The sequence below is a fragment of the Rosa rugosa genome, chromosome 6 (genome assembly GCF_958449725.1).
Source record: "Rosa rugosa chromosome 6, drRosRugo1.1, whole genome shotgun sequence".
Lineage (NCBI taxonomy): Eukaryota > Viridiplantae > Streptophyta > Magnoliopsida > Rosales > Rosaceae > Rosa > Rosa rugosa.
Window position 1 is genome coordinate 27,971,081 of NC_084825.1, and position 22,453 is coordinate 27,993,533.

General features: G+C 37.7%; 2 protein-coding genes across 2 annotated transcripts; both read left to right on the forward strand.

Annotated features, from left to right (window-relative positions):
• The first annotated feature begins 4,510 nt into the window (after window positions 1-4,510).
• LOC133717550 (cytochrome P450 714C2-like) lies at window positions 4,511-9,169 on the forward strand. The gene is made up of 5 exons (XM_062144273.1): window positions 4,511-4,914; window positions 6,054-6,280; window positions 7,056-7,300; window positions 7,638-7,995; window positions 8,606-9,169. Exons 1-5 carry the CDS (start codon window positions 4,587-4,589, stop codon window positions 9,035-9,037), a joined length of 1,590 nt encoding a protein of 529 aa, XP_062000257.1. The 5' UTR covers window positions 4,511-4,586; the 3' UTR covers window positions 9,038-9,169.
• An 8,767-nt stretch (window positions 9,170-17,936) lies between these two features.
• LOC133718268 (cytochrome P450 714C2-like) lies at window positions 17,937-22,453 on the forward strand. Its single transcript, XM_062145090.1, has 5 exons — window positions 17,937-18,795; window positions 19,152-19,378; window positions 20,079-20,323; window positions 20,667-21,021; window positions 21,630-22,453. The coding sequence occupies exons 1-5, from the start codon at window positions 18,420-18,422 to the stop codon at window positions 22,053-22,055; spliced, it is 1,629 nt and encodes a 542-aa protein (XP_062001074.1). The 5' UTR covers window positions 17,937-18,419; the 3' UTR covers window positions 22,056-22,453.

Sequence of the window (22,453 nt, forward strand, 5' to 3'; positions counted from 1 at the left end):
AATAATAAAAATAAATGCATTATCTCCACAAAATAAGGACAAGTTTTCTTATTATTTGCCAATAAAACACGTAATTATGCTTTTTTCAAAAATAATTCTGTACTTCGTATTTTTGAAAGAGACTCGTTAAATTTCTCATATTTTTGAATCCAAAAGTATTGTACACATACTATACACTATTTTTATGTTCTTTCATTATTTTACGCATATTATTGAACAAAAATGAATATAAACTAATATTTTAAAATTTAATTATTTAATTAATTAAAAAATTTCTGAATTTTTCAACGAACTATTTAATAATATGTCCAAATAATATACATATATATTTTTCACGTACCATACACATTCCCTTTTTTACTAACTATGTAAATAGGAGAGGTGCACGTCAGTCGGCTTTTTGCTCTGCTAGGGTTTCTCTGCCCTAGCCGTCCAATTTGATCGAGTCTATGAGATGATGGAGGAGGAGACGGTGGCTCCTCCTGCACTTTCTGAGGGGGCCATTGTGAGCCTTGTTGGAGGAGATGATGCAATCCATGATTCGTTTTTCTACCTTTGTGGGCGGCTTCTGTCCAAGAAGACGGTAGTGATACCGTCGTTCTCGGCGGCGATCTCCAAAGTTTGGGGTTTAAGGGAGGGAGTTCTGATCCGACAGGAGGAGGAAGACATATTCGTCTTCCAAGTCAAGGATAGGGAGGTGAAGAATCGGATTCTCTCAGGCGGTCCATGGTTCTACAACAACTCTATGCTGTTGCTGGCAGACTATGACGGCGTGTCGGCTCTCGGGGTGGCTCCACTGCATCTTCTGGAGGTTTGGGTGGCGGTGAAGGGGTTGCGCATTGCTATGCGCAACGAAAAGGCCTTAACCCTAATTGGAAGAGCGTTGGGGTCCTTCGTTCTGGTTGATCAGGGAGCGGTGCAGCGGAAGGATCCGATTCAGAGGATCCGTGTGATACAGGATATCCGGCGGAGGATTTGGGCGCAGCGAACTTTCGAATTCTCGCCGACGGTCTCTGTGTTGGTGGAGCTCCAGTATGAAAAATGTCACGGGCTGTGTTCAGCTTGTGGATTCTTTGATCATGGAGGGGGTATATGTGATGGCAGACTAGAAGCGGAGGCGCGAGCTTTGGCTGTGTCGGACTGTGGGCTGGTGACGGTCCGAGAGCATGTCCCGGAGCCGAAATCGCCGGTTCCAATGGTGTCTGTGGAGGTCATGGTGTCGGAGATGGTAGTGGCAGCGGGTCTTAAGGTGCCGGACATTGCTGGTGCGCTAGAAAGTGGTGGGCAGTTGGTACTGGGATCGGGTTCGGTGGCTGCGAGAAGGACAGGCTTGGCTCCGGAAAATCAGGCGGGAAACCCTAAATTTGATTTAGGGTTGACCGGGCTGGGGCTGGGCTTTGCTGGGCCGGGCTACAATGTTGATGGGAGCAATTTTGAGGGTTGTGGGCTTACAGGAAGACATTCAACCTTGGGTGTGAAAAAGAAGGCTTTTAAGCCTAGTTTGGCATTTATACCTCCGGAGTTTCAACTGGGTGATTTGGTGGAGGTCCCGATTTCTCTGGTACCAGCTCCAAAGAAAAAGGGTCGTCCTTCTGGACGAAGGATTAAGCGTACTTCAGAAGCTAAGAATGATGAAGGCAATAGTGCAGGTGCGAATATAAGCTCCAACTCGCAAGGGAAGGAGCTGTCTATTGTTTGAAATTTTTTGGTTAGGGTCTTAAGCTTATGTGAGCGTGGCTAAGCTTCTATGAGTCTGCTATGACGTTTCTAGGTTCTTGCTTGTACCACAATTGCGTGCCTGGCAAGTGAGGGCTAGTTGAATGATTTCTTTCTGTAGGAGGCGAAGTTTTGTCATGATTAGATAGGCTTGCTTAAATGTGAGCTTCCCAGTGATATTAATTAGTTTGCTTTAGCTTGGATAAGTTTTACCGGATTTTCTTGCTGGCATTCTTATGTAAGTTTTGTAAGCTATGGCCAATTGGCTGTTGGTTTTTGAATAACAATCAACTTCTATTCAAAAAAAAAAAAAAAAAAAGAGAGGTACACGTCCTTAACAAAATGTTTAAAATTATTTTTTTTTGAAAATAAAAAAGAAAAATGTCAACATATCAATAATATTAGATTAAATGATAATAAAAATAAAATGCATTATCTCCACAAAGTAAGGACAAGTTTTCCTCATAAATAGAAGAGGAACACATCAAATTTTTATTTATTTATTTATTTTACATCTTCTCAAGAGCAAAACCTAGGTTTCGCGTGCAACTGCGGCGGTGCTCCTCTTTTGGGTGGGATTGCACTGTGCCTAGCTAATATTGCACTGTGATGAGATTGGGCCTGGCCTAAGAGATAGATATTCTTGGGCAGGTAACATATGGTCCAGGACCAATCATTTTCGGATCAAAACTGCTACGAGAGTTGCTAATTATCTAGGATAAGATTGGCGTTTTTTCAAGTGGCTTATGAATAAGGAGGTGCTCCTATTTGTTTACTAGGAAGTGGCTTTCTGTTGGCACCGCAATTGCGAGCCTGCCCAATAGGCATGCTAGTCAATGATTTTACCATAGAAAACACGGAGTTTATTTGTTTATACGTTCGCTAATTTTAGCGAGCTTATCATCGACTTGTAATGAGTCTGGATTGCTTAGAATAAGATTTTCGAATTTTCTTACCAGCTATCTTGTTGTAAGTACAATTAGACTCTAGCCATTAGCAGTTTGCCGGCTATTGATCTTAATGATATCAATTTCTGTTAAAAAAAAAAAAAAAAGAGGAACATGTTCTTAACAAAATGTTTAAAATTGTGTTTTTTTTTTCGCAAATAAAAAAGAAGGTCAATTGATGCACATGCTGACATGCACATGTTAAGAGGCTAGTAGAAATAAAGTCAGAAACCATCGAATTAAAATTTTTCTTAGATCAATTGTCATTAATTGTGGTGAGAATCATTCTCAAAAAAAAAAAAAAAATTGTGGTGAGAATCCATATACCTCAGAATTTTGGAGTTAATGTCATTAAATGTTTTTAAAGAAAATCGCCTTACTCCCATTTTTTAGTAAATTTTTTTTTTCTAAAAATTATGTTTAGTCAATTTATTATCTAATATAAGAGTTAAAGTCTATTGATCTAATGACAACTTCCTAGTTCTATTCCGTCACTGTTTGATGTATCATGAAATGGAGTTTTCACAGTTAAAGATCTGCTACGTACTTTTTGTTTTTCTTCTAACATCAGATGGAATTGCTAGTTAAGGTTCATTGATTCATAAATAAAAGAATAATTCAAATATAATTTTTTTTTTTTTGGTTACTAATTCAAATATAACTTCACTATCATGGAACTCTATCAAAAATTTAGGGTGCGGCTACTGCCACCCTATTGTCTACTCACCCCACCCTACATTATAATTTTATCCCTAGAAATTTCCTACTCTACCCTTATTTATAATTAGGAATAATATAATTAAGAAAAAATAATACACCAATAGAAATTTTAAAACCAACCCCCATTGAAAATCACATACATGCATGAAACCAGTATTGCATATTTATGGTACCATAGGTGGAATGGAATATTAAGTAAACAAAGTAAAACAATCTTGCATATGTTGCATAGTATTGCCCATTTGAGAAGGTTTGTCAAACTGTTGGAATTCCTTATACATGAAATTCAATCAATTTAGGATTACTCAGAGAATAACGCAGTTAAAAAGAATTCAATTAAGAAAAGTTTATAATTAGAGGAGTACTGCACTTTTGATTTGACAATTTTAAGAATGACCAAAAACCCCATATTGTGATTCTCTTCAATTGATCTAGATTTTGATGTTCTAGAAAGCTTGTTCATAAATCTTCATGCAAAGTTGATCCCTAAATTTTATGGCTTTTCTCTATTATTTTCTTGATTAATTATGAATAGGGATAAAATGAAATTTCAACAAAATAATTGTTTATGTAGGGTGTACTAAGCATACTGTAGGATGGCAATAGTGGCACTCAAGATTTAACAAAAATAATTTAAAGGGTATGGTTATTACCACCCTACCATTTACTTATCACACCATTTTCACAATGAAATTAAGAATAGGAAATTGAAAACTATAGTGAAACATGGGTTGGTTTAGAAATAGATGATCGAATGGCGCTTAGGAGATATTTAGTGGGTGTAGTAAGAAAAAAAGTTCTAATTTTTCTTATAGTTATTGCCTTTATTGGTCATTTTGCATAAGTTCTAAAAATGTAATTCAATAATTAAATCTTGTCTAAACTGTAGGGAATAGCTTCACCCTAATTTAAAACAAGATTAATAGTCGATCGATACAATACTGCTTGCCCAAAAGTATATTCACTTATTGGTTTATTTTATTTCTATTCATAAAGCACCTAACTTCGTTCCATAATAAGCCAAAAAGAAATATATATAAATCTCTCGTTGCCTATAATTAAGCATAGTTTTTTGGTTTATTTTATTGCTAGGGCACTTGTTGTCGACTCGTTTGCTATAAATGGGTCATGAAGATCAGCCGCAGCAATTGAAGAAGAAGAAAGGAAGCTCTACCTAGGGAAGAAAATTAGGAAGGTACGAAAATGGAAGCAGAGTTAGCAGTAGCTGCAAAGATGGTAGTACTGTCAGTATTGGTGGGTGGGCTTTTGTTCTTGTTTTCATATTTGTGTGAACTTCTGCTGTTGAGGCCTAAATCCATAAGGTCAAAGCTGGAAAAGCAAGGAATTCGAGGGCCGTGTCCTACCTTTCTATTGGGAAACCTAGCTGAACAGATGAGGCTCCAAAGCAAGCAGCAGGGTCAGTCAATAGCAACAAGGACTGATGATGATGATGATGATCATGCAGCTTCTGTTTCTCATCAATGGTATTTGAAAATCTTCCCCCACATAGAGCAATGGAGAAATGAATACGGTATGTGTTTCATTTTACTCTAGCTAGCTCTCCTCCATTTTCTTATGTTCTTGAACCTATTTTTTTTGTTCATATTATAAACACTATTTTGTTCAAGTCCGGAAGAAATTGATGTTCATCTTTTCCCACGGAAACTAACTGATCAAACATGTTTGCTACAAATTATCGAACTCACTCCTTTCCCAAATCTGGAAACTTTGCCAAAAAAAAAAAAAAAAAACTCAAGATCTACATCAAAAAATACAAAACAAAGAACGTCACGTGGAGAGAGAGAGAGAGAGAGAGAGAGAGAGATCCACTATCATTACTTTTAAGTTTTAATTACTTCTAATTGGATTTTGCACCATTTTCTCCAATCTCTATACCGTTGGTGATGATAGCAATATCATTGTATATATCTTAATCCTTGAAATAGATTGCTTAGAGCAACTCCAACAGCTTCCCTATAATTTCTGTATTATAGGGAAGTAAAAGTCAAAGCTTTAACATCTTTTCTTCTCCAACTCCAACAGATTCCCTATTTTACAACAATCTCCAAAATCTCCATATTCTTCCTTAAAATTTTAGAGTTTGCTGTAAATATAGGGAATTTGGTTTTCTCTTTCCTGACTTTCTCTAAAATAGAGATGGTTATAGGGAATCTGTTAGAGCAAAAGAGGCTTATTTTTCCCTAAAGTAGAGAAAAATCAAAATATAGGGAATCTGTTGGAGTTGCTCTAACCATGGATTGGGTAGTGGGAGTCGGGGGTTTGATCCTAGCCGGATCATGACGTATCTGTTACGCAGCGTAGGTGAGTGTGGATTTCACTCCCTAAATATTTATATAAATAGTTTAGATAGCGCAATAACTTTAGCAACTGGAAATAAGATCGATATTGTAAAAGGTTCAAAAGTTGAGTCAATTAAAAAATACAAATCATACATGGAAAATGTGCAAGTGGAAATCAAGAGAATAAGATTAATTGACATCAAATTTTGTCAGATTAATTTTGGTTTGCAGACCTCTACATTAAGTTATTAACATGCTACTGTCCTTTTGCTAATAGAAAACAGTTAATGGCACTGCAGTAATTCATGAATTTCTACTCCTGTCAAATTCTTCAATATCGTCAATGTTTTCCATTTGAATATTGATGTAGGTCCAATATTTTTGTGTTCATCTGCACACATGCAACAATTAGTAATAACAGATATGGAAGTGGTGAAGGAAATTAGCTTGTGTAAGTCTCTAGTCTTGGGAAATCCTTCTGTAACATCCAAGGTTCTTGGGTCACTTTTGGGAGAGGGCATTTTAGCGTCGAACGGATCAATGTGGGATCATCAAAGGAAAATTATCGCTCCTGAACTATACCTTGATAAGGTGAAGGTATACATTAAAACAACTCTTTCCTTTAAAATTTCTTATTACTAAAAAAGGGCCAGCGATCTTTACCTTTCTTATTTCAACTGTCACTATATATATATATATATATATATATATATATATATATATATATATATATATATATATATATATATATATATATATACAGATCCTATAACGTGTGAAGTTCGAGTTTTGGGTCACTTTTCAGTCGCACATCTACATCTCGACCGTTCAGTTTTTAGGTACTAGTGTATAGATCTTCTCTACAAATTTTCAGCCAAAATGATGATCGTTAAGGAATTGATAACTCCCTTAAAGCTAGTACGGTTCAGGTTGACAGATTCAGTCCGTCCATTGGTTTAAGCAAGTTAGATACCTTAACGATCATCAATTTGGCTGAAAATTTGCAGAGATGATCTATACACTAGTACCTAAAAACGGAACGGTCGAGATGTGGATATGAGACCTAAAAGTGACCAAAAACTCGAAATTCACGCTGTAATTTCAAAGCGGAACTCCGCTCTGGAAATGTTTTTAAAGTCAGATCGATAGTTTAAAATGCTAAGTTATCAGACTGGTTACATGTATGAGAGCTTCTATCTCAAGTTGTAGAGCACTCTACAGCCATATTGATCAATGGTAAGAGTTTAATTCTTACCGAAAATGATAAATTTATGAGGTGATTTTTGTTTAATTTATTTCATTAAAACAACTTTTGACTAGGCCGTTGATTCAATAGCATAAATTTATTAATTTGTGAAATTGTTTTTCTAAGGGCATGATGAACCTGGTAGTGGATTCTACAACCACAATGCTAAGAACTTGGGAAAATGAAGTCCAAAGGCAGGGAGAACTTGCTGAAATTAGAGTTGATGATCATTTGAGAAACTTATCAGCAGATGTCATCTCAAAAGCTTGTTTTCATAGCAATTATCATCAAGGAAAAGAAATATTCTCAAAAATTAGGAAGCTGCAAGAAGTTTTGGGAAAGGGATTGATGGGGATAGAAGCCTTGACCAGGTATGCATAATTGAATTTTCATTGTTTTTTCCCGCTTACGTACTCTTGGTTGTACATCAATTATTATAGCAGCTTCATTTTTTTTACTTTTTTTTGGGGAAGATGTTGGTCCTCCTTGGCCAATGAAACCCCCATATCATATTTTTGTATCTTCCAGTCGATTAAGTATTCCGGCCTATTGGTTCTGGCCATTAGCAAATAAGTTATACTGGCAATATATATAGACGTTAACATATTATCTATCACATTAACATCTTTTTAATTAACAAAAAGTAGATCGAATATATACAACATGACATATCTTAACAAGACGCAATTATTTATCTCATGGTGATAGATGGTTTCCGACAACAGAAAATAGAAAGATATGGATGTTGGAAAAGGAAACTCAATCACTGATATTGAAGGTGGTAAAACAACGTAGTGAAGGATCATATGAGAAAGATTTGCTGCAAATGCTTCTTGAAGGTGCCAAAAGTTCTGGTGACTTAAATGGCCTATCACACAATAAGTTTATTGTTGATAACTGCAAGACTATATTCTTTGCTGGCCATGAGACCACTGCCCTTGTAGCATCATGGAGCTTACTGTTACTAGCTCTCCATCCAGATTGGCAAGCTCGTGCTCGGGCTGAGGTACTTGAAATCTGTGGTGATAAGCCTCTAGATGCAGATATGCTTCGACAAATGAAAGTGGTAAGTCATAGCAGATGTTATATATAACTGATCAATACGTACACTTGCATAGACCTTATATATCAGTTAATGGACACCTCGCACAGCCTCTTCACCTATTACTAATTAGATTTGGATCAGAGTATGAAAATTTAAGATATATAGTACCAAAAGTGCAAATCTTTTATATGCTTGGACTAATCTTTTATGGATCCAATTACCAAAAGAAATTATGGATCCATGTCTCCTAATATTTTGATCCACGTGTTGGGTATTCACGTGTTGCATCACAATATATATATAAAATCTGCAACGTCTTCACTCTTTACTGATTGGTTGAGTTTGATTTTAAAAGAAACCTCAAACTAAAAGGACTGTTTGTTCGATAAATTTTATACAGAAGCTAAACATCAATGTTAAAAACATTAGTTAGAGAGCCTTATCTCTGGGGGAATATTTAATATAGTTACAAAAAATGTACCCTTTTTTATTTATTTATTATTATTATTTTTTGACAATGAAAACATGTACATATTTAAGACTGAAGGTTAGCTCTCACATGGAATTGCATTCTCAATATATAAATTAGAAGTTTATGACCAGCTTATTTCCTTAAAACATTCATCTGCAGCTCACAATGGTGATTCAGGAGGTATTGCGTCTTTACCCGCCTGTACTCTTTGTAGCAAGAGAGGTATTTGAAACTATCAAATTTAAAAACATTACAATTCCAAAGGGGACGCTACTTCAAATACCAATCCCCTTCTTACACCAGAACCCCGATCTATGGGGATCTGATGCTCATAAGTTCAACCCAGAAAGATTTACCAATGGAATTGTCAAGGCTTGCAAGTCTCCACAGGCCTACATGCCATTCGGAGCAGGTTCTCGTATATGTGTTGGTCAACACTTGGCTATGATAGAACTCAAGGTGTTTCTTTCTATGATTCTCTCGAAGTTCTGCTTCTCCTTCTCATCAGCATACCAGCATTCTCCTGCGTATAACATTATTCTGGAGCCTGAATATGGTATTATTCTACAAATGCGAAGAGCATCTCCTTGATGCACAGAAAAGCATAAGGTTAATTATATCTATGTTATTTTTATTCTGTATTTTCAAATATTATTATGCTTTACTGACGGGAAGGAATAATGAACAATATGTTATTACAATGAATCTTCATTTGTCCAAGCACTCTCATTCATTATGTCACTTTTTTTTTTTTTTTGGTCGTGAAACTGATATTCATAAAGCCAAAAGGCATATGGAGGCCCAAACAAAACCAAGGGCAGGCAACAAACCCCTCAAAGTCAGATATTCATAAGAATTAAGACATGAGTAGGATAATAACTAAAAAACCAAATTAAAACTTAAAAGCCCAAGCAGCCCAAAAAAACCCAAGCCCTAATCAAAGCTTCTTCTTCCTCTCCACTTTGCAGCCACCATAGCAGATTCGTCACCGGAGCTCCGACGGAAATCGCGAGCAAGGATTGGTAACCAAGGGTGGTCTGCAGAGGTGAGGATACGGACAGAGCTGCCATACATTCTCCAGTTGACCGATTACGAAAAGATCTCGCATAAAAGGATAACAACAACCAAACCAAAATAGATCTTAGCAAAGAAATCTAAGATCTAAAGAGGTGGTTGCAGAGGTGTACGAAATCTTCCATGGCAGGACAAGGTAGACAAGAAGAAGGAGATTTGTTCACGGTTTAGGAATCTTGAGGAGCAAAGGAAGAACAAAAACTGAGAATGACCATGAGAACAAATCTGTCCAGATCTAAGATCTAAACACAACTTTGATCTGTGAGGGCTGAAACTCAGATGCAAAGGAAGAGGAAAAAACAAGGAAATTAATCAAGTCACCACTTGGGTGAGGAGTCACCACACAGGATGAGGAGTCACCACAGGGGATGAGGAGTCACCACACAGGATGAGGAGTCACCACAGGGGATGAGGGAATCAAAGAAGAAAGGTTTGCTGTAGAGATGAGAGAGCTTGGGTTAGAGAGAAGCAGGAGCTCTCTCTAACGGGAACAGTGCACTTTCACATCTTACAACCTATTCATTATGTCACTTTATTTCTCATATTATTAGGGATTAATTCTTGATATATCTTTATTTTTCCGTCAAGATGGTCATTACATATATTTCGGTTGCCTCCGAATTAGACAGATCAAGAGGTTATGGTAAGAGAACCACATTGATATGTACATGGGGATAAACCATAAATATATACTAATCGCTCACTTTATTAAAGAAAATCTATACTATAGAAATTCAAAGACATAGTATATAGACATAGCACCACAGAACATCCTACATTTTTTCCTTGCCTTTCAAGCTAGAACAGAGATATTTGGTAGTTGACAGCACCACACCATCTTGGCCAACATCTACAAGTCATCGGTGCCGAAAAAGAGAAGGCACCCCAGCACTCTAGTTTGATATGGGCCTTCAGACCCAAAGTTTCCAAAATTCAGGGATCCAGAAACCCAAGATTAGGCCCAAATTTTTCCAAAACCCAAAAACCAAGGCCTCCACTTTGCTATGGACACCTTGAAAAGAAATGCCCACACCTTGAATCCAGAGGCCGTGTCGGCGACACCCAACTCCACCTCCTCTGTCATAGATTCTAGCCAGCCCAACAGCTATCGTCCAACCCACTCTGGCCAATTTGCAAGTGGTCCCGTCTTTACCTTCACCACCAAAGTTACTGAGAACTTGATATCAATTTGAGTCCAAATACAGCCTAACCACCACACTGATCTAGGCACCTAGACATCAGGTGTTCTCTGCATCTCCGGCCAAGAATATTGGAACCACTTCGACCAAAACACATCATGAGTATTGTCCTCCATGAATCCACATGACGCAGGATCCAGCGAATCAAGCGCATATGTTGCAGGCTTCATCCCTACAATTCGATTGTGGATTCGAGTCTGTCGTGAGTGATCAAGATCAGTTGCAACAAAGTCACCTCCATGAAATACGTGGAGGTTCGCGTCAAGGTTGTGTTTGGTCAGAGTAAAATTACTCTCACAAAACTCGCCTCGGATTTCACTCTTAAATCCGAAGTGGACTGCGGGGCCCAGGTAGGAGAAATTTTACCGAAAATTTGGCAAAATTTCCCTTGAAAATGGACTACCCAATCCTGTAAAATAAACTCAACACTCCTATTACACAAATCCAACCTCCAAATACTGTTGGATCATAATTCATATACATATTTGTGCCCTAAAACATGGAAATTATTTGTTCTAAAATCCAATTTAATGATAACTAATCTAATTTCATTATTCCCCTAATCTTGTACTTTTGCTTAACCTTGGTGTTTATTTATATATATTTATTATGTTTTTCTTATCATGCTAGGAAATGATGGAGAAGCATGGAAATGAACTAAAATGTCAACCTTAACACATTTTCTTACTCCGGCTAGGAGAAAGCGAGCTAGATAAGGAATGAGGGTCGGCAGCCTGATCAAACTAACTCCAAATGAGTTGAAACTTTCCAGATCCATTCTAGACATCCTAAGGATCATTTATTATGAAGAGTTCAAGAGTTATTTAGGAGTGGAAGACCTTCAAAAGATTGGTCCAAGTTTCTGACTAAAAGACGAAAAAGGCAAAACCGGACCTGTACGGATTCCGGCAGCATTTCCCGCCAAACTACGGTGAACTCAGCTCTGAAATTTTACCACCATGATCTACACTTATCGAGGAACATTTGGTATGAAGAATTCAAAGGCCAATTCCGAACTCTCGATGAAGATTCAATTGAATGAAGCTTCGGAAGCAGAAAATGAATCCTAGTTGATCGAATAAGGGTAACTTGGCCGAAAATCCATTTTGGACGGATTTGTTGTGCATTTTTGGAAGGGTTATGTTGCTGCAATTCTCAAGGAGAGTTCTAGAAGAATCCTACAAGATTATGAAAAGATTAATCCATCATATTATCATTTGGATAATAAGCATGGTGCATAGGGTTCTTTCCATCTTTATCATTGACTTTGGTGACCCAAAACCACCCCAACACTCTTCAATTTCATGATTTCCATGCACAATAAAGAGAGCTAGCTGCTCATCTCTTCTCCTAAGTCATCTTTTTCTACTCTACACTCTAATAGCTCATCATTACTTCCCTCTTTTTTTACTCCATCTCTTCCATACTCTTTCCCCTTGTTTTTAGGATCTATTACCACTCTCATACTCCACCTCCATGCTTCTTACAATGCTTGAGCTGCTCCCTTTTGCTTACATTCATCATTTTACTCCTCTCTCTCTTCTCTATATAAGCATCCCTTCATCACACTCTTAAGGCATCACCCATTCCACCCCATTACATATTCTTTCTCTCTTCATCTCCTTCATAAAACCTCCATATCCACCTCCCAAAATCCAAACTCACAATACTCAATCCCCTCCATCATCACCACCACAACAACTATCTTTCACCACCATAAACTCCATCACCACCACCACTACTCCATCACTACCACTCAAAGTTAGTCAAAAGAGTATCATATCTTCATCACCATTCCATTCATCATCACCATCAATAAGTTCATCATCCATCCATTCCATCATCAAGGAGGATTCAAGAAGCATTGAAGAAGGAAAACAAAGGAGGAGCTACCCATTGATTTGTCAAGCTTCAACTAGTTCATTCTTTCCTTAACTCTTTAATTTACCTTGATGTACTTTATAGATTTGATGCCAATTTGTATGACTATGAGTGAGTAGTTACTTTGTTGGGGGTACGGTTGAAAGCCCTAGCCCTAGCCAAACTTGTATGAATTGATGTTTTAATTTACATTTGATGTTATTTGTGATTTTCATCTTCATATGCTAATTCAAGAAGTGAATGCATTCATTCAAACTTAACTATTTTGAATGTGTTGTGTTTGTCATCTCATGAAAAAATGTTTAGGGAGTAGTTACCCTTGAGCATTGATAGCATGATAGCATCCTCTATGTGCATGTGAAGGTTCTGAGTTAAAATCACCTAGATCTAGGATTGGTTTGCTTGCATAATTATCTAAACTCAAAGCTTTATGCATCTAGGAACAATGAATTGAGACTTAACCGGTAATAGGATTTTTTCTTAGGTAGTTAACTCTAGACTTATCCGGTTGGAATTGATATCATTAAAGGAGTTTAAGCTAGCCTTTGTAGTCTTATCCGGATGCAAAGAGGGTAATTGGGAAATTAGAATAGCATCACTTGTATTTGAACTTCAATACTTGCAAGGGAGGTTAGTGGTAGAAAATCCAACCCCTAACTTCATCCATTATATTACTAGTTTAGCTTAGAGTAGTTTAGTTTACATTTAAAGGTTTATTTTCATTTGATTCACCACTCTATCCAACACACAATCTCACTACCTCCAATGCACATACTCACCATGAGCCTAGATTTTATTATGAATTTAGGTTTGTGATTGTACATTTGCATTTCTAGCTCTCCTTAGGTTAACACCCTAGCTAGTGAAAGGAATCCAATCCTCGTGGGTTCGACAACCTTTCTTAAATCCTTATACTATTACTTGTACCCCTTATACTTGGGGGTGGCTATTTGGCTAACATCTACCTACTCCCATAATAACAACAAACTCCAACCAATAAACTCAATCATCAAATTTCGATACAAATAATTAATACTAATTAAAGTAATCTATTTTAAACCAGAAATCGATAATATAAAATAAATATCTAGCACCTTCACCCCGTAGCTCTTACCAAGTGGTTGCTAGCTAAGTTACCTCATTCGTAGCAGTCACTAGACGGTCACTTGGGTCATGTCACTAGTTGGACTCATCAGATAGCCACTAGGATCATGTCACCAGCGATACTCATCAGACGCCCACTAGGATCATGTCACCAGTAGCACTCATCAAACAGTCACTAGGATTATATCACCAGTAGCACTCACCATGTAGCTACTAAGATCAATTCGCCTATAGTACTCGCTAGGCGGCCACTAAATGAAAGATGCTGAAAGGACGAAGTGGTGTTAGCTCAGTGGTTAGAGCACCCACTACCTAAGATCGAGGTCATGGGTTTGAGTCACCATTGGGGTAGGAGTGAAATCCTTTAATCCTTTTTAAAAAAAGAAAGAAAAAAAAAGATGTTGAAAGGACGGATTACACTATACAACTACTCACCTTATTGAAAGATCTACAACTTATTGCTGACTGACATCTCCTACCATCTGGGCTTCGGACCAGATGATGCATCAGAAGGTACTGCCGACTAGAATACTCTTCTCACTTTATCTGAAGTATCTGAATAACACATACAAAATGGAGAATGACTAGAGGGTAATATCAACTAGTCATTCATGCCATATGGAAGATACTGCCGACTAGATAACGTATCGGAGGGTACTGCCGACCAGAATAGTAGGAACCTTTGGCTAGAGGATACTGCCATCTAACCATCTCATGTCATCTAGAGGATTATGTCGACCGGATGACACATTAGAGAGTACTACCGATCGGATTACTATATAATTTTGAAACTAATTTTTAATTTTTAAATTTTTTATCTTCATTTTTTTTTTACCTAAGGCTGTTGCAATTGGATAACCTTATCTGCTTCTCTTTATTAGTTGTTATTAATAGAGTTTGTTAGTATTTAAATTAACTTTACTTTTTTGTTTATTAAGCATCAATGGGTTTGAAACCCACCTAGCTTAAGTTCTGTCTCTTCCACCCTTTCACCTTTCAGTTCTTTTCTTTCTGGCTTTTCTTTCGCATCGAGAAACTTATCTGGGAAGGGTACTTCATAGTTCCAGATTTTTCTTTGAGACTAGACATTGAAGAGAGAAGAAGGAGAAGAATTTACACTTTGGTTGTGAAAGAGGGTACAAACTAAGCTTGTTTCTGGTTTGGTATTAAGAAGCTCTCAGGTACTAAGTCGTGCAAGGGTGAGGGTTTCAAGTTTCTACTTTGTGGCATTCTACATCTATTTTCTTTACTTTTTTTTTATCTCTTTATTGATTTTTACTTTAGAGTATTGGGTTGAAGTAAAACCCAATAGGGCAGCATGTTAGTCCCGGTGGTTTTAATTTAATCAGTAATACCCCTGAACTTTATAATTTCATCAGCTGTGTCCAATTTCACTTACTCCGTTCAAATTGGACGTTAATTATGACGATAATGCCCACTTTAGGGGTTAAAATGGTCATTTCAAGACAAAAAAGAAAAAGAAAAAAGTGAAAGAACCCCAAAACTTCTACCTCTTCTTGATCAACACCATATTTCGACCTACTTTTCCTCTGCATCAAATCCCTGAATTGCTACATCTTGTGCCATTTCTATATCAAATCCCAGAACTTCCACATCTTGTGCCATTTCCACAAACACCTTCAATACCAACACCACCCACCACGTCGTCCGCTTCCAGACTTTGAATTTGAAGAACTCAATTCCATCAATTCCTTCTCCGTAATTAGGAGCTTTGCCCCAGAACAACTCCGTAGACTGTTGTGAGGGTGATTTTGTGTTTTGGACCTTTTGCAGCAAGACCCTCTTGATTAAGCGAGACTAGGCCCAAAATTGTTCAAAGGTTGGACCTGAGAACAACTTCATTGCAACCCGCTAGATGATAACAGCAGCTATTGGACTAGATGATAACAACAGCGATTGGACTAGATGATAACAGCAGCGATTGGACTAAATGATAACAGCAGCGATTGGAGTTAATTTCACGAGAACAGAACTTATAGGTAGATATGGTGTGGGAGCTAGATGCCTGGGAGTTTAGCAGAGAGAGAGAGTTCCAGCAATGGCATGATTTCTAGGTTTTGGATTAAGGTTGATTGGGAGAAATTGATGGCTAGGGATTCATAGATAGAGCTTGATCTCTTGCTTGATGTTTCTGGGTTGTTGATGCTTGGTTTCCAACGGTAGTGAACTCGCTTTTTATAGCAGAGATAGGCGAGGAAGATTCGTGCTGAGAACCCGGGGTTTTGAAGGGGTATTCTCAATTTTGGTGGGATCATTCTAAAGCTTTCAGTTTTTGTTTTCTCCATGAAACCAAAAGAGTGAAAGCTTGCTCTGGCTATGAGTTTGAAGGTCGGTGGTATAGGTATAGGATGGTCGCAATCCCAGATTTTGTGCTGCTGTGATCTTTGAGGGATTCTAATCCCTTATTTTATGCTATTGTAAATTGTAATCACAAAGTTTGAGGGCTATTGGAAATTGAAACGGGATTGCTGGGTATATGAATCAGAAAGCTTCTCCATGGATTCTGGGTTCTTGCCAGAAATGGTGAAGCATCAATCCCAGCAGCAACTTTGATAGCACGATATTTCTGGTTTGGGGGAAGGAGATGGTTTCAACGGGCTTTAGGCTAAAGGTTGTTGTAATGGGGGTAAGGAAATAACTCTAGTGGGCTTTAAGTTTTGCTGGGCATGCATTCATCTCTCTACACTAGCCTTTGTTAAGATTTTAGCCCCTCAAGCATGAATTTTGGTCCCCAAGCCCAAAATTGTCGATGGGCCTCATCTTAACAATAGGCCTCACAGAATCCGTTACCTTCCACACCATATCCCTCCGTATAAGCCCCAAACGTAGCTTGGGTCTACGCGTATCGCATGGTAAATAAGCGTGTTGGCTCCTTTGAAAATGCATGTCAATCGTTTGAGAATTTGGGCTTCTCGTATCGCTTGCTAAATAGAGAGCTTCCTTTTGACGTGAAATGGGCTTGCTTGAAGGCCCAATTAGGTTACGAGGTTGATGACTTGCCCTCTTCGCTTATCACTCATAGAATTTGAACTCGTGGAAATTTGGGTGTCAACAACTGTAGTACCATCAGACACCAGCTTCAACTTATCCACCTCCCCTGCCATTGCCCCTTTGCTATGAGCACAAGAACTCGATCTCTCAAAGCTCCGCCGCTGCCTCGTTTGTGAAAAGTAGTAGTCCTTGGTCTGAGCTGAGCCACTGGGAGATTAGCCGGTGGCGGTAACGGTGTGTGAACACGATTCCAAGCGTCTATGGAGGACGAGAAGGCTGACTTTGACTTGTTGCAGGTTGGTGAGCCCAATGGTTGCGTGGGTGTCGTCGGGGACTGATTTTTGTTTTTGGGTTTTTCATTTTACTAGATATTTGTTGTTCGAGGTGAACGGGATAGGTGGCTTTTAAGGGTTGGAGATTTGGAAGTTGAAATCCTAAGTGGTCGAAGATTTCAGCTAATTCTTACTCGAAATCTGGAGATGGGTATGGGGAAATGTGGGTTCTAGAGATGGGGTTTCACATAAATTCATAAAGAAAGTGTCTTTGGCGGATGAGAATTTGGTAAGAGAGAAATTGGGGGAAGATCGTAACCCTAAAGGTTTATCATCGCCAAAGGGGATGCCAGATCCTGTGATCTCACCCACTCGCAGTGCAAGGGATTCGACAAATGATAAAAATGAATCTGGTATTGTGTTGCAAGCTTGGAATGTGTATGGTGTTGTACTGTGCTTAACATGATTAGGGAGAAGAGGATCTGAGGAAGAAAAAGGTGGAGTTTTTGTCATTGGTTTTTTTTTTCTCTCTCTCTTGAAATGACCATTTTAGCCACTATAGTGGGTCTATCGTCAGAATTAGTGTCCAATTTGGACGGAATGAGAGCAATTGAACACGGCTGATGAATTTAAAAAATTCAGGAGTGTTACTGATTAAATTGAAACCATATATAGGAACTAACACGATGTTGGATCTAAATCTTAGGGAGGTAAACTGAAATTAATCCAAAATTATATGTATGGTCAGAAAAGAAAATTGAGTGAACAAAGTAGTTAGTATGATGACTTGGAAAAGTGTATTTTGGGTACTATAAATGGGTGAACAAAGAAAACTACAAATTAAAAAAAAAAAAAAAATATGGATGAGAAGAGAAAGTAGGGTGCAAAATAGTTAGTAGGGAGACAATAACCGGATGGTTAGTTGTGTACTTGTGGAGCTAGCCGGATAGTTAGAGGCTTAGAGCGCTTTTGGTTTTCGATATATACAGCTCATAAAAGTGAATTCACTATCCTCTGGTGCAGTCATATTCCGACTCCAGCGTTCCTTCCCAGTCGTTCGAATATCCCAGAGAAAAGAACGAAGAAGAAAAGGCAATTAGCTTGCAACAATTAGATTGAAAGAGCAATAAGTCGGTGTTGATCAGTGGCTCTGCTGGTTGAGTTGGGTCACTTGGGTGATCTGGATTTCAGAATTATCTTTTACTTTACCACCCATATTTCAGTTTCTTTTCTATCTTTTTTAGTTTTGGTATTGCTTATGTGCTGGCAAATCGTGTGCGAGTTATTTTATGCTGAAGCACATGTATGCTTGTCTAAAAACACGGACTTTTGCTAGTTCTATGCTGAGCTGAAAACTAAAATAATGATCTCCTGCAGCACACCCGACATATTTTAACAATTGAATGACTGTTGTATACCATACGATGGGAAATGAAGATATTGAAGCAGCAGCAAATGGAAGGTGAGAAAATGGAAGCAGAGCTATTAGTGGTAGCAGCAAAGATCATATTGTCAGTATTGGTGGGTGGGTTTCTGCTGTTGTTCTTGTATCTCTATGAACTACTGATATTGAGGCCTAAAGGGCTAAGATCAAAGCTCCAAAAGCAAGGAATTAGAGGGCCTCATCCTTCATTTCTCTTGGGGAATATCCTTGCATTAAAGAGTCTTCAAAGCAAGGTCCAGTCATCTGCATCAAAGACTACAGATCCTCAAAAGCCCTATCATGATGATGATCGTGTAGCTTCTATTTGTCATCAATGGCCTTCAAAAATCTTCCCCCACATAGAGGAATGGAGAAATGAATATGGTATGTTTGGTATACTTCTATGCATTCTCTTCCTTAGTTCATGCTTTATGCCAAAGTTGTTGTTTAAGTCTTTTTAGTTTTCTTGCTGATAGCTAGGAATTGAGACTAAATGCTTTCAGAAAGCCACAAAATTGGCAAGTAGAGGCCAAAGAGAGTTCGAGATACACAGCTGAAATCCAATCTCAACAAAGAATGCCAATTTATTTACACATAGAAAAAAAAAAAAAAAACCCAACGCATTACTGATAATCTGTCTGCATTCATATTCGCTTCCAATCTTATTTCTTTCAAATTCTTCAATTTGTGTTTATCCTTTAAGGGTTGAAAAGTACTGATCCAGTAGGAACTGGTGGCAGGGCCAACATTTATGTATGCACTTGTCCACATGCAACAATTATGTATAACAGATGTAGAGCTATTGAAGGAACTTGGGCTTTGCAAGTCATTAATCTTGGGCACTCCTTCCATAACGTCCAAGATTCTCGGACCTCTTCTGGGACAGGGTCTTTTATCATCGAATGGATTAATTTGGGCCCATCAAAGGAAAACTATCGCTCCTGAATTATACCTTGCTAAGATCAAGGTATGTGTACCAAACTAACTATTTCTTGTTATAAAGCTAGGCAACAATTGTCTGATGTAGTATGTTCTGTACTTGATGTGATTTTTGTTCTTGTTGTGCGTTCTCTGCGTTGTTAAAACTAGAAAATGTTACTAAGACAACTGTTGAGCAGCATCCGTAGTAAGGTAGTGTGGTTTCTTATGCTTCAGCAGAAAATACTCCCCAGGAGAAAACAATTTGAAAATTTCTCTGTTTTGCACCAGTATCTATATTCACCATTGAAAAAGTAAGGATTTTTTCAGATAGATGATCATAATAGTATCTACAAGACTACTTATATAAACTAGTTTTGTTTCATTTAGAAAACAATTTTTTTCTGGAAGGAACATGAATTTACAGTAAGAGTCTTACTAAATAGAATAATATGCTACTGAACCATTGGTAAAGTGGGAGCTTCTATCTCAAGTGGTAGAGGTTGATTCTTACCTTTCTCTTCATTAAATCAACAAATAAAAATAAAGAGTTACTACTGATCAGGTGATCCTTGTTTAACTATGTGGTCGATGTTGACAATTTTATAACAGACATGCCAGATTATCTAACAATACAACATTACCCTCTTCTGGCAGTAATTCAATTAAGAGAAAGGAGAATAAAATCAACTTTCAGTTAGGTATTTTAATTCAACTATATTCATCTTTTCTGGAACTCTATTTTTAAGGGCATGATGGACCTAATAGTGGACTCTACAACCTCAGTGCTAAGAACTTGGGAAAGTGAAATCCAAACGCAGGGAGGAACTGCAGAAATTAGAGTTGATGAGAATCTAAGAAACATATCTGGAGATATAATTGCAAAAGCTTGCTTTCAGAGCAATTATAGTGAAGGAGAAGAAATATTCTCAAGACTTAGGACTCTACAAAAGGTTTTGTCAAAGGGTATGATGGGGGTAGAAGGCTTAATCAGGTATGAGAAATTATGCAAGATCTTTATTGTATCTCCTGTCTGAATCAAAGTAGTATAATACATTAGATAAGATTACTAAATTACCAAAATAAGCCCCAAAATAGTGGATACCAACTAATGCAACGGTATATACTTTCTTGTCCATATGTGGTCATGTTTTTTATTGTTCTAGCAACTAATACTCGGCCAGTAACGACTAAAGTTTGAGAAACCTTTTGATATCTCTGTTATTATTGTTATTATCATTATCCAAATTGTTTTTCATCACCATTGAGTTATTAAAAACTTCTACTATTGTTGTGGTTCCACCTAGTTTAATTTCTTCTTGCATAATGATGTGTAGATGGTTGCCAACAAACGAAAATAGAGAAATATGGAGATTAGAGAAGGAAATTGAGTCAATGATATTGAAGGTGGTAAAACAGCGCAGTGAAGCTTCATATGAGAAAGATTTGCTGCAAATGATTCTTCAGGGTGCTGAAACTTCGGGTGAAAATGGCCTATCACATAAGAAGTTCATTGTTGATAATTGCAAAACCATATTCATTGCTGCCCATGAGACCACTGCCGTTGCAGCATCATGGAGCTTGATGCTACTAGCTTTACATCCAGATTGGCAAGCTCGTGTTCGTGCTGAGGTGCTCGAAATCTGCGGGGATAGGCCTCTACATGCAGATATGCTTCCAAGCATGAAAGTGGTATGTCACTTACAGTGCAAATTACATATAAAATAACTGTCAATGCCCTTTCATATGTTTCACAGCAGTACTTATATGCTAATTCACATCCCACCATATAAAATCCCAAGTTTTTTCACATGGTGCCTTTTGGTATTGGATTCGAAACTTTAACACAGTATCAGAATGAGGTAGTTTTTTTACAGTTTAGGCCTGACCATGTGCTCCACAGTCCACATGTGCAAATATAATTGCATGTTCTGGTATTCAAAAGTTTGCATCACAATATGTAGAATTTTAGGTTTCTTCCCTTGTTGCTGGTTGGTTGTGGGTAGGATAAGTTTTGACAGTTTCCAGTGTAAGCGTGCTTGGTAACCAGAACAAGACTCATATACAGATGAACACACACACACACACACACACACACACAAAAATCATCAAAGGGGCACAAATTTGTACAAAAGAATAATTATATACAAGCAGCTAAAAGGTCAATGATGGAAATACTAGGCAATGATTCCTGTTCTAGGACAATTTTAGATGGTTAGAAACAAAATAGGAGGTTAGCCTTTGCATATGGAATTGAATGACACAGAATGAACATTGATTACCACTTCATTTTTCTACAGCTCACAATGGTGATTCAGGAAGTATTGCGTCTGTACTCGCCTGTATTTTTTTTAGCAAGAGAGGTCTTTGAAACTATCACATTGAAAAACATTGTGATACCAAAGGGTGTAGTCCTTCAGATACCAGTACCCTTTCTACACCAGAACCCTGATATATGGGGCCCTGACGCGCATAAGTTCAATCCTGAAAGATTTGCCAATGGAGTTCTCAAGGCTTGCAACTCTCCACATGCCTACATGCCATTTGGACTTGGTCCCCGAATCTGTGTTGGTCAACATTTAGCAATAACAGAGCTTAAGGTGATTCTTTCTTTGATTCTATCAAAGTTTTGTTTTTCCCTCTCATCAGCATACCAGCATTCCCCTGCTTATAAGCTCTTAACGGAGCCTGAACATGGTGTCATTCTCCGTATGAGGAGTTTGTGACTTCTTAATGTTCAAGAAGCTTTGGTCCTCTTGTGTTAAACTGTTCATGTCAAAGCCACCAAATTGCAATGAACACTATGTTGTTGACAAATAATAGATTTTGTTTACCTATCGCAGTAGTATCCACAATAAGTATTATTATAGACACGGACACCTACTCTCCCAGCTTTTCATTATCAAGTACATGGCTCATAGCATAACATTATTATAGGGCTATGAGGTTCAGAGTGAGCTTGGAGCCTTGGATTTGTATGTAAACAAAATGAAATGTTGTCATACCAGTTGGGATCTTTAAGGTTGGGTATAGTTTGTGTCCCTATATTATATATCTCTGAAAGTGTTTTACATTGTCATTGAGGTTGAGATGCAGAGAATCACATCAGTCATTTACTGGAGTA